The sequence below is a fragment of the Littorina saxatilis genome, linkage group LG5, assembly GCF_037325665.1.
Source record: "Littorina saxatilis isolate snail1 linkage group LG5, US_GU_Lsax_2.0, whole genome shotgun sequence".
In the NCBI taxonomy this organism is placed as follows: Eukaryota; Metazoa; Mollusca; class Gastropoda; order Littorinimorpha; family Littorinidae; genus Littorina; species Littorina saxatilis.
In genome coordinates this window covers 18,439,167-18,451,448 of record NC_090249.1, presented here as the reverse complement: position 1 = coordinate 18,451,448, position 12,282 = coordinate 18,439,167, and the positions used below count along the sequence as shown (strand labels likewise).

At 41.6% G+C, this 12,282-nt stretch overlaps 1 protein-coding gene across 4 annotated transcripts in view; it reads left to right on the top strand.

Moving 5' to 3' along the window:
- Positions 1–12,282, top strand: part of LOC138966478 (adhesion G protein-coupled receptor L4-like) — a 67,755-nt gene that overhangs the window by 24,559 nt on the left and 30,914 nt on the right. For 3 of the 4 annotated variants that reach the window (XM_070338741.1, XM_070338743.1, XM_070338742.1), the window contains exons 2-5: positions 196–356; positions 6,469–6,590; positions 9,014–9,141; positions 10,894–11,148. In XM_070338741.1, coding sequence (XP_070194842.1) covers positions 196–356; positions 6,469–6,590; positions 9,014–9,141; positions 10,894–11,148 — 666 coding nt within the window. The remainder of the gene's footprint in view (positions 1–195; positions 357–6,468; positions 6,591–9,013; positions 9,142–10,893; positions 11,149–12,282) is intronic. The other variant, XM_070338744.1, reaches the window with a different exon arrangement.

Below are 12,282 nucleotides of genomic sequence, written 5' to 3'. Positions count from 1 at the left end.
AATCCGCTGGAGTACTTCGTATCTGGCACTTCAGTGACACAAGTCATCGAAGTTATTTGGTTGTTGGCCACTTCAATCTATTTGGCTATTCTTGATAGATCCTTATGGTTTCTTTTCTCAGTTTACAGCCTATCAAAGTATAAGGATTCTGCAATCAAAATGTCTTTCAAAGTTTTTCCTTCTTTGTTTTCCAAGGTGACCAAGCCCGTGGGGATGATTGTGCGGACGGCTGGGAGTCCATCCACAGGGGATGTTACCGCTTCACCGTGGACCCCCAGCTCGGCTGGGAGGACGCTCTCATGGACTGCCAGGGGCGCGGCGGCGAACTCATCTCCGTCAGTGACATGGGAGAAAAGGTCTGTGTTGCTTGATTAGCATTACAGACACAGAGAAACGGTACGCGTTGATGGTTTACTTCAGCATTGAAGACACAGAGAAACGGTCTGCGTTGTTTGTTTAGCATTGGAGACACAGAGACACGGTCTGCGTTGATTGTTTAGCATTGAAGACACAGAGAAACGGTCTACGTTGATTGTTTAGCATTGAAGACACAGAAAAACGGTCTGCGTTGATTGTTTAGCATTACAGACACAGAGAAACGGTCTGCGTTGATTGTTTAGCATTGAAGACACAGAAAAACGGTCTGCGTTGATTGTTTAGCATTGAAGACACAGAGAAACGGTCTGCGTTGATTGTTTAGCATTGAAGACACAGAGAAACGGTCTGCGTTGATTGTTTAGCATTGAAGACACAGAGAAACGGTCTGCGTTGATTGTTTAGCATTGAAGACACAGAGAAACGGTCTGCGTTGATTGCTAAGCATTGGATAATAATAATAAAATAATAAAAACATTCTTTTATAGCTCTGTTCACCGCCAAATGGCAGTCTCATGGCGCTTTAAATTAGACATTAAAATTTAACATTTTACATATAAAAAGTTTTTTGTAAGAAATAACATACAAGCATAAAAACAATTCATAGACAACGACCACTTAAAGTTATATTTAAGATAATCTAGAAAAATTGTTTTTAAAAAGATGAAAAAACCCACGTAAGATAAGTAATAGACACATATAAAGTCTGACAATAAAACACAGATTGGAGACACAGAGAAACGGTCTGCGTTGATTGCTAAGCATTGAAGACACAGAGAAACGGTCTGCGTTGATTGTTTAGCATTGAAGACACAGAGAAACGGTCTGCGTTGATTGTTTAGCATTGAAGACACAGAGAAACGGTCTGCGTTGATTGCTAAGCATTGAAGACACAGAGAAACGGTCTGCGTTGATTGTTTAGCATTGAAGACACTGAGAAACGGTCTGCGTTGATTGTTTAGCATTGAAGACACTGAGAAACGGTCTGCGTTGATTGCTAAGCATTGAAGACACAGAGACACGGTCTGCGTTGATTGTTTAGCATTGAAGACACAGAGAAACGGTCTGCGTTGATTGTTTAGCATTGAAGACACAGAGAAACGGTCTGCGCTGATTGCTAAGCATTGAAGACGCAGAGAAACGGTCTGCGTTTATTGTTTAGCATTGAAGACACAGAGAAACGGTCTGCGTTGATTGTTTAGCATTGAAGACACAGAGAAACGGTCTGCATTGATTGCTAAGCATTGAAGACACAGAGAAACGGTCTGCGTTGATTGTTTAGCATTGAAGACACTGAGAAACGGTCTGCGTTGATTGTTTAGCATTGAAGACACTGAGAAACGGTCTGCGTTGATTGCTAAGCATTGAAGACACAGAGAAACGGTCTGCGTTGATTGTTTAGCATTGAACACACAGAGAAACGGTCTGCGTTGATTGCTAAGCATTGAAGACACAGAGAAACGGTCTGCGTTGATTGTTTAGCATTGAAGACACTGAGAAACGGTCTGCGTTGATTGTTTGGCATTGGAGAGACAGAGAAACGGTCTGCGTTGATTGTTTAGCATTGAAGACACAGAGACACGGTCTGCGTTGATTGTTTAGCATTGAAGACACAGAGAAACGGTCTGCGTTGATTGTTTAGCATTACAGACACAGAAAAACGGTCTGCGTTGATTGTTTAGCATTGAAGACACAGAGAAACGGTCTGCGTTGATTGTTTAGCATTGAAGACACAGAGAAACGGTCTGCGTTGATTGTTTAGCATTGAAGACACAGAGAAACGGTCTGCGTTGATTGTTTAGCATTGAAGACACAGAGAAACGGTCTGCGTTGATTGTTTAGCATTGAAGACACAGAGAAACGGTCTGCGTTGATTGCTAAGCATTGGATAATAATAATAAAATAATAAAAACATTCTTTTATAGCTCTGTTCACCGCCAAATGGCAGTCTCATGGCGCTTTAAATTAGACATTAAAATTTAACATTTTACATATAAAAAGTTTTTTGTAAGAAATAACATACAAGCATAAAAACAATTCATAGACAACGACCACTTAAAGTTATATTTAAGATAATCTAGAAATTTTTTTTAAAAAAGATGAAAAAACCCACGTAAGATAAGTAATAGACACATATAAAGTCTGACAATAAAACACAGATTGGAGACACAGAGAAACGGTCTGCGTTGATTGTTTAGCATTGAAGACACTGAGAAACGGTCTGCGTTGATTGTTTGGCATTGGAGAGAAAGAGAAACGGTCTGCGTTGATTGTTTAGCATTGAAGACACAGAGAAACGGTCTGTGTTGATTGTTTAGCATTGAAGACTTAGAGAAACGGTCTGCGTTGATTGTTTAGCATTGAAGACACAGAGAAACGGTCTGCGTTGATTGTTTAGCATTGGAGACACAGAGAAACGGTCTGCGTTGATTGTTTAGCATTGGAGACACAGAGAAACGGTCTGATTTGATTGTTTAGCATTGGAGACACAGAGAAACGGTCTGCGTTGATTGTTTAGCATTGAAGACACAGAGAAACGGTCTGCGTTAATTGTTTAGCATTGAAGACACAGAGAAACGGTCTGCGTTGATTGTTTAGCATTGAAGACACAGAGAAACGGTCTGCGTTGATTGTTTAGACTTTAGCATTGAAGACACAGAGAAACGGTCTGCGTTGATTGTTTAGCATTGAAGACACAGAGAAACGGTCTGCGTTAATTGTTTAGACTTTAGCATTGAAGACACAGAGAAACGGTCTGCGTTGATTGTTTAGCATTGAAGACACAGAGAAACGGTCTGCGTTGATTGTTTAGCATTGAAGACACAGAGAAACGGTCTGCGTTGATTGTTTAGCATTGAAGACACAGAGAAACGGTCTGCGTTGATTGTTTAGCATTGAAGACACAGAGAAACGGTCTGCGTTGATTGTTTAGCATTGAAGACACAGAGAAACGGTCTGCGTTGATTGTTTAGCATTGGAGACACAGAGAAACGGTCTGCGTTGATTGTTTAGCATTGAAGACACAGAGAAACGGTCTGCGTTGATTGTTTAGCATTGGAGAAGCATTCTTTTCCGTGTCACCATCATGTCGATTGCCGCAGATTCTTGCGTCGCTGATTATAAAAGTGGAAGAGGAGAGGATTACAAGCAAAATCACATTGTTAGGCCTATGTGTGTATGTAGGATATGTGTGTGTGTGTGTGTGTGTGTGTGTGTGTGTGTGCGTTACTGTCGCTGACTTTACGTGTCTCTGTCTGTTTCTTTCTCTCTCTGTCACTCTCTACCCCCCCCCCCCCCCCGACTACTGTCGTTGACCTGTCGTCGTCATTTCTGTTTCTTTCTCTCTCTGTCACTCTCTACCCCCCCCCCCCCCCCGACTACTGTCGTTGACTTTATGTGTCTCTGTCTGTTTCATTCTCTCTCTGTCACTCTCTACCCCCCCCCCCCCCCCCGACTACTGTCGTTGACCTGTCGACGTCATTTCTGTTTCTTTCTCTCTCTGTCACTCTCTACCCCCCCCCCCCCCCCCCGACTACTGTCGTTGACCTGTCGTCGTCATTTCTGTTTCTTTCTCTCTCTGTCACTCTCTTCCCCCCCCCCCCCCCCCCGACTACTGTCGTTAACCTGTCGTCGTCATTTCTGTTTCTACACCCACATCGTTCTACCTTCTGAAGTTCAAGGACGAACTAGGCTTGACGGGTAATTTAAGGTAGATATTTGCAGAAAAGATAAAGTTTAAGTTATGAACCGTGACAGGCTAGGGAAGGGCAACTGCGAAGATCAGCGGGCAGAGAATTTCAAACAGAAGGGTCTCGATCTCTTACCGTATGTTTCAAGTATACTCGATCTCTTACCGTATGTTTCAAGTATAAATTTCGGTCTTTTGAGGAGGTTTTCGGAGCTGGACCTGAGAGAGCGAGAGGGTACGGATATGTGAAGTTCCGAGGATAGGTATGGGGGAAGAGTATCGGAGGTCTGAAAAGCACGAACACTACATTGTACTCCACTCTGGATTTAACCGGAAGCAAGTGCAGCATTTTGAAGAGACGTGTAGCGCGGTGTCGTTTGTGCTTACGCAGTACAACTCTTCCGTCGCGATATAACCTTCGTGGTTGAAAACGACGTTAAACACCAAATAAAGAAAGAAAGTACAACTCTTGCTGCGCAGTTTGAACTTTATTGAGGCGGTTGAGGATGGTTGTAGGGACACCAGAAAGGACATAGTTTTACCAGCATCATCATTATTTTGGGAGGTACCCCGAAATTGTTTTTAAGCCAGTTGAATGGTTATTTGTATGGTCTCTTCTGCTGGTATTGTTCAAGTCCGTAGTCACTAGTGTTGTCCCCGTCACTGAACAAGGAAAATCTTTTTGTTCCTCTTAAAACCCTGCTTACAAAACAGAAAAAAGCACTTAAAGGTAGGCATATGTCGGGATAAGAAAAGTAAGCGCAAACAGCTAATACACAAGGCCTTTGCAAGAGAAGTAAAGCGTTACAGATACCGTGCTTCCCGTGTGAGCGACCATGCACACCGCCGGATTTGCCCATCATTTTGCTTGGACACGTGGGAAAATAACATCCCGGCTGCTTTCTGTGCAGATTTGGATTTGTTGAGGGATTTAATTTCACAGATTGTTTCCGTTACGAAATTTATTCAATACACATAATTATTCTTACGGAAAGTATAGCCAGGCTGTATATTTTTTGTATGTGTCTAAATGGAAGCATGCTCTTATCTCATGCAAACGCCTGGACGGATCTTTGGTGATTAATGAGATATGATAGCGATGCATGCACAACCTAGCGGTGACCTTACAAGGGATTTTCTACTGCTCGTATGATCTATGCAATGGGGATTAGTGATGTGGTTTACACGGGAAGGAAGGTATCCCCAAAGGCACAGTCCTTCTACGATTCTGGTAACCATCTCAGATCTGGCCAGCCTTCTACTTGTGATAAGACCATCCCTCCACTTCGGCACATTATACAAATCAACTGCCTAACAGCTGTCTGTGGAGGATGTGATTTTTTTAGATTTATTTTTAGTTTGTAACTGACACTGGTCTCTTTCAGCGAAAGTGATTCACATAAAAAAAAACTGTCTTCACTGGAAGCAGCCAGGCAGTTGATTGTTGGTATGTGTCCAAGTAGAGAGATAGTCTTGTTCCACGCACAAGCCTGGCCAGATCTGAGATGGTGAGTGTATAGCTGTTTGCACGGGAAGGACCGTACCTTTAAGGAAGATGCCCGCTGCGCACTATTCTTTCATTTGAAATGGAGCTAAGGGTGTTGCCCTTCTGCCATCTGCAACTAATTCTGCGCCTCCTAGTTGACGTTTTCATTTGTGGATGACGTGCGTGTAAAATATTCTTTTGATCTTGTAAGTGTTTTCGTCGCAAAGTTTCGGAACTGCCAGCAGCTAAAAACTCCGAGTTGTTTAGTGCTGTGTTACTGTCGACGCTGTGGGAATGGTTGTGTTAAGAAGGGATACAGTGTGTGTGTGTGTGTGTGTGTGTGTGTGTGTGTGTGTGTGTGTGTGTGTGTGTGTGTCTGTGTCTGTGTGTGTATTGTGTGTGTGTGTGTGTCTGTGTGTCTGTGTGTGTATGTGTGTGTGTGTGTGTGTGTGTGTTTTGGAGCAGGGTATGTTTAACACATCTATGAAGGTTGTTAAATGGTCACGTCGATTGAGAGATCTTCAGTTACTTTTGTGTGCTACAGTATACTGAAGCATACAGAGAAGAGAGAGAGAGAGAGAGTGAGAGAGAGAGAGAGAGAGAGAGAGAGAGAGAGAAAGAGAGAGAGGGAGAGGGAGAGGGGGGAGACAGACAGACAGTCAGACAGACAGACAGCCAGACAGAGACATCATTATAGAGATGTGTACATTGTTGTTTAAACAGTTGTTTGTTGTATGTTTATCAGGGTTTGCTAGTGTGTGATAGGGTTTGTGTCCGTCTGTAGATGTTAGTTTCTTTGTTAGTCCTGTGTTGACAACTCTTCGACAAGCGCTTAGAACTGTACCCACGGAATACGCGCTATATAAGCTTCCTGTTCATTGATCGATTGAAGTGCTGACTGCCTGTGTTTCACGTGCAGGGAAAGTTGTTGAAAAAGGTGAAAGCATTGGACAAGAACAGAACGTGGTGGGTAGGACTGAAGCGAGACAAGGGGACATGGAACACGTGGATCGACGGAGGACCTTTCTCCTACAGAGTCACGTAAGTTTAGTGTTGTGTTGTGTTGCGTCCTCCTGTAGACACCGATTTCTGTCATTTGACTATTGCTGCTTGTGCTCACGGTTTGGACGACTTTGTTCCTGTGATGATTACAACAGAGACGATCATAGGTGATAATTAATTTTTTTTATTTTTTATTTTTTTATATTTTTTCCAAAATTTTAATCAATCAATAAACACGTGATAACAAACATGGTAACTGTGTGTTTTCTGTTTGTACATATAATTTCTCATTTACATGCTTTACCTTAAATCAGAGACAATAAACAATTTGTTTCTAATTAATAAAACGTCAGACTAACGACATCTCAAAACAACATGATTTCCAAAAATAATTTCCAGTGTTAATCGTGAATCGTTTGTTTTTTTAAATGCTTACGCACATCTTTGCGATTAAAATAATATGATTAATCTTCTTCATATTTTTGCTGTTACTTTTAATACCAAAAAGCACATCTGTAACATTCAACCTAATTCTTTCGCCAATGTTTACTAATATGTACATTTCAATATATTTCCAAAACCTGAGCACGGTTGGGCATTCAAAGAAAAAATGCTCCAATACATCAAGTTCATCCTTACAATATGTACAGTTTTTATCAGCCTTCACTTTCATTTTACACAATAAAATATTAGTTGGATAAATGTTTTGCAATATTTTCCAATGCAGTACACGCAATCGAACTTCACTAGTGACAGTGGCTGCTAAGTTCCAATTCTTTTCGTCAATTTCAAATCCTAACTTTCTTCTCCAAAATCCTTCTGAACAGGGTGGGCTGTATTTTTTTCCTACGAGAATCTTTCGAATTTCTTTTACTGATCTCACTTTTTTTCCACAAAAGGTCGGAATGTCACAGACTGAACAATTTACATCGTCTATAGCTACATTTCTTAAAAGGAGATGTACAGCTGTACGAACAACATTGTACTCAAGCAATCTATTTGCTGTGTAGCCAGTTCTTTCACACACTTCTTCATAGGTAGCAAAACGTCCATTCTCACACACATCGCTCACATACATTATACCACTTTTAATCCAATCCGCAAAAAAGAGTGGGTTACCTTGACAAATTATATCTTTGTTGTTCCACAACAAACCCGATACATAATTACCATTATCGACTTGATTATTATCAAGCCATGCCTTCAACACAGCGGACCAAAATTCCGATTTAATACTGTCCAATCCTTTAAATGGTTTGCTATTAATGTTTGCAAAAAAACATTCAAAGCGACTCCCAAAACGGAAAAACAATGCTTTTGGGAGCCATGACCATTTCTGGTCTTCATTAGACAGAGTTAGGTTCACAACCCAGCTTAACAAAAGGAACACTGCATCTGTCACAAATCAATCATATTCAATCCACCTTGCTTAACATTAACAGCTATTGTGTTTTCAGCGTAGCAATAGGGTCCGATATTTAGACGAGACAAGTATATAATGCCGACGAGTCGAAGACGAGTCGCATTATACTTGTTCGAGTCTTAGTATCGGACCCTATTGCTACGCTGAAAACACAATAGCGATTATATAGCTGTTATGACCTTGATTTGTTGTTCCAAACTTACAAAATGACAGTTTTTGCGTCGATGCGTTGATCTCAGGTTTTGATAGCAGACAAACTTCTTACGCGCATGTTCGCGCAGACATGCACACCGCTACACGCTTTCTGACTTTGGAAGAAAAACTGACTCCAAGTGCATTCGACTTCACAACACAGTTGTTGAAACAGCCTTTTAAGTTGTCAGTGTATGCTGTTGTCGATAGAAACATCGCCGTGGTACAGATGGGTGAACCGGAATCATGCGTCGGGCATTTTTCTCAATATGCTTTTGGATATTGAGTAAAATGGCCGACTTCCGCCGCATTATGCTTTGATGATCGGAAGAGACCATCCAATCACAGCCCCCGAATTCCCCCACGTGTTCATCAGAATAGCTATATTAACCTATTAATTTCAGTTAGAACGTCGTCTGGTACAATCAGCGCCTGCATTATATAGACAAAATGTGGCAGATAATGTGGTGATAATTAAGTTGATCAGAAAGCTGATGCTGTGTTTCATGTTTGTTGATGTAGTTGTGGTAGTTGCTGTTGATGATGATCTTGAGGATGACGATGACGACGATAACGAAGATGATGATGACAATGACGCTTATGACAATAACGACGAAGATTATGGCTATGACGACACTCATGATGATCCTTAATGATGATGATACCGACGGTAGCGTTGAATTGATAGCGACGACGATGATGATGATGATGATGATGATGATGATGATGATGATGATGATGATGATGATGATGATGATGATGATGATGATGATGATGATGATGATGATGATGATGATGATGATGATGATGATGATGATGATGATGATGATGATGATGATGTCCTCAGTCGCTGGAAGCGAGGGGAACCGAACAATGAGGGTGGCAAGGAGAACTGTGCAGAGATCAGCTCACGTGGCGAGCTGAACGACAAGGACTGCAACAGTCTCAGGGCCTTTATCTGCGAGCAACACGACAGTGAGTGACTGTGATAATAAATGTCCGTAATAGACACAAGTCAAGGCCTGTAGGACATGTAGCACCATTGATCATTGTCTGCCTGTCTTGTTATATCTACTTGTGTAATCTGGATTGTTATTTTGCTTGGCAAATCTGGCAGAACTTATTCAACAAACGAGAATTTTTTTCTGCAACGAGAACAAAATTAGATGTACGAAGTATACATGTTGCTGCTCCTACTGCTGCTGCTGTTACAACTGCTGCTATAGTGCTTCTGCTGCTGCTTGTTGCTGCTTGTTGTTGTTACTGCTGCTGCAAATGCGGTTTAAACGAGGGCGACTAGGAAAAGACTATGAGGCTGTCTGTCGCCTGTCTTAAAGGCACACTCAGCTTCCCGTAAACCATCAGTTTTTGGTCACCGACACTGTGCTATTGCAGATACAGCGAGTCGCATTGAAATCACAAACAGAACCTGACGACGATATTGTGAGAACAAAAAGGAAAGTGCGTGACACAGGTTCACGATGGCTCAGGGGTAAAATAAACCACTAAATCTGGTGTGTGGTTTACGCAAGCTAAAACGAACTGCGTAAGTTAATGCTGTTAAATGCTATTGCAAGTGTGTTCCATGAGGTTACATTTTTGTGTGTGAGAAGATTTAAATCGTTCTGTTTTAAACCATGCGAGGCAGACTGTGCCTTTAATTAATAAAACGTGTTGTTAAAGGCACAGTAAGCCTCCCGTAAACCATCACAGATACTGTCAGGCTTTTGCACACAGTACAAACACCCTTTCATTTAAACACTCACCGCTGGAGAACATCATAAGTGCCCTCCGTAAAGAGCGAGCAATTTCCAAAGAAATTATTTTTGCGTGGTTTATCTTACCCCTGAGCCATCGTGAACCCGTGTGATCCAGTTTCCTTTTTTTCACAATGTAGTCGTCAGTTTGTGATTTCAATGCAACTCGCTGTAAGCTTATCTGCAATAGCACGTTATTATGTACCTCTGAATCTAAACGCAACAAACGGCTTCGATTCACACGAACTCTAGCGATGGCTTTTGACTGTTCAGAGGAACTGGCGATTGGCAGAACCATCGTCTACTGATCTTGTCTTGATGAAAACAGATTTCTTTTACGATTTAAGAATGTTTGTGTAACCAGCTGTCAATTTATTATTTAGATTTTAAAAGTTAGGTCTAGCGCCAAAACGCACCGCGTACCGTCCGATTGTCTAATCAGACAATCCGCAAAATTGATTCTTTGAAAATTTCTCGCTCTTTACGTAGGGCACCAAGGATGTTCTCAAGCGGTGAGTGTTTAAACGAAAGGGTGTTTGTACTGTGTGTAAAAGCCTGACAGTATCTGTGATGGTTTACGGGAGGCGTATTGTGCCTTTAATTAACTGTAATCAAAAGACTACAACAAGTGCATGCAGTTTCATCATAATTAAATCTGTTCTATGATATATCGAGCACAAAGCTGCACGATCTTGCGTGTATATAACTTGGCTTTTGCATATGACAGCGTCTATCGGTTTGATACACAACTGATCAACTCTAAATCAGCCTCTTTTTTTCATTTTTTTTTCCACTGCGCTGCAAGGGCTGCATTTTAACTGTCCACCCCTTCCACCCCCTCTCACACACAAACACACATGCGCACGCACGCACGCACCCACACGCACGCACGCACGCACGCAAACGCGCGCGCGACACAGTTTTGCTGCGTTTGTGTTCATTTGAATCACAAATTATTTAATTTTTTTAGTAACCAATAGGCCATCAATCCCGACAATGAAACCCCCAACCACGGAAGTGCCAACCACAACTACAACTACTACAACAGTGCCTTTGACGTCAGAGCGATCTGAGAGCAAAACTCAACTTCCCAGCACCGCTGCTGACGTCATTCGTTCTACATCACGAAATGACATCACTCCCGACAGCTCCACAGACGACGACAACGAGGACGACGAGGACGTTGATGGAAACGAAGGACAAGACGACAGAAAGAAAGGAAAAGGCAAGGAAGACAAGGAAGAAAACCCCTTTTTACGGACGCACGCACGCACGGACGCACGCACGCACGCACGCACGCACGCACGCACACACACACACACACACACACACACACACACACACACACACACACACACACACTAAATGTTTTAACATAGAGGGGGAATCGAGACGAGGGTCGTGGTGTATGTGTGTGTGTGTGTGTGTGTGTGTGTGTGTGTGTGTGTGTGTGTGTGTGTGTGTGTGTGTGTGTGTGTGTGTGTCTGTCTGTGTGTCTGTCTGTCTGTCTGTCTGTGCGTGTGTGTGTGTAGAGCGATTCAGACTAAACTACTGGACCGATCTTTATGAAATTTTACATGAGAGTTCCTGGGAATGATATCCCCGGACATTTTTTTCATTTTTTCGATAAATGTCTTTGATGACGTCATATCCGGCTTTTTGTAAAAGTTGAGGCGGCACTGTCACACCCTCATTTTTCAATCAAATTGATTGAAATTTTGGCCAAGCAATCTTCGACAAAGGCCGGACTTCGGTATCGCATTTCAGCTTGGTGGCTTAAAAATTAATTAATGACTTTGGTCATTAAAAATCTGAAAATTGTAAAAATAAATGTTTTTTTATAAAACGATCCAAATTTATGTTCATCTTATTCTGCATCATTTCTTGATTCCAAAAACATATAAATATGTTATATTTGGATTAAAAACAAGCTCTGAAAATTTAAAATATAAAAATTATGATCAAAATTAAATTTTCGAAATCAATTTAAAAACACTTTCATCTTATTCCCTGCCGGTTTCTGATTCCAAAAACATATAGATATGATATGTTTGCATTAAAAACACGCTCAGAAAGTTAAAACGAAGAGAGGTACAGAAAAGCGTGCTATCCTTCTCAGCGCAACTGCTACCCCGCTCTTCTTGTCAATTTCACTGCCTTTGCCACGAGCGGTGGACTGACGATGCTACGAGTATATGGTCTTGCTGAAAAATTGCAGTGCGTTCAGTTTCATTCTGTGAGTTCAACAGCTTGACTAAATGTTGTATTTTCGCCTTACGCGACTTGTTTTTTACATTTAGTCAAGTTTTTTTTTACTGCGCTGCAAGGGATGCTTTTTGACTGTGCACCCCATCAACGC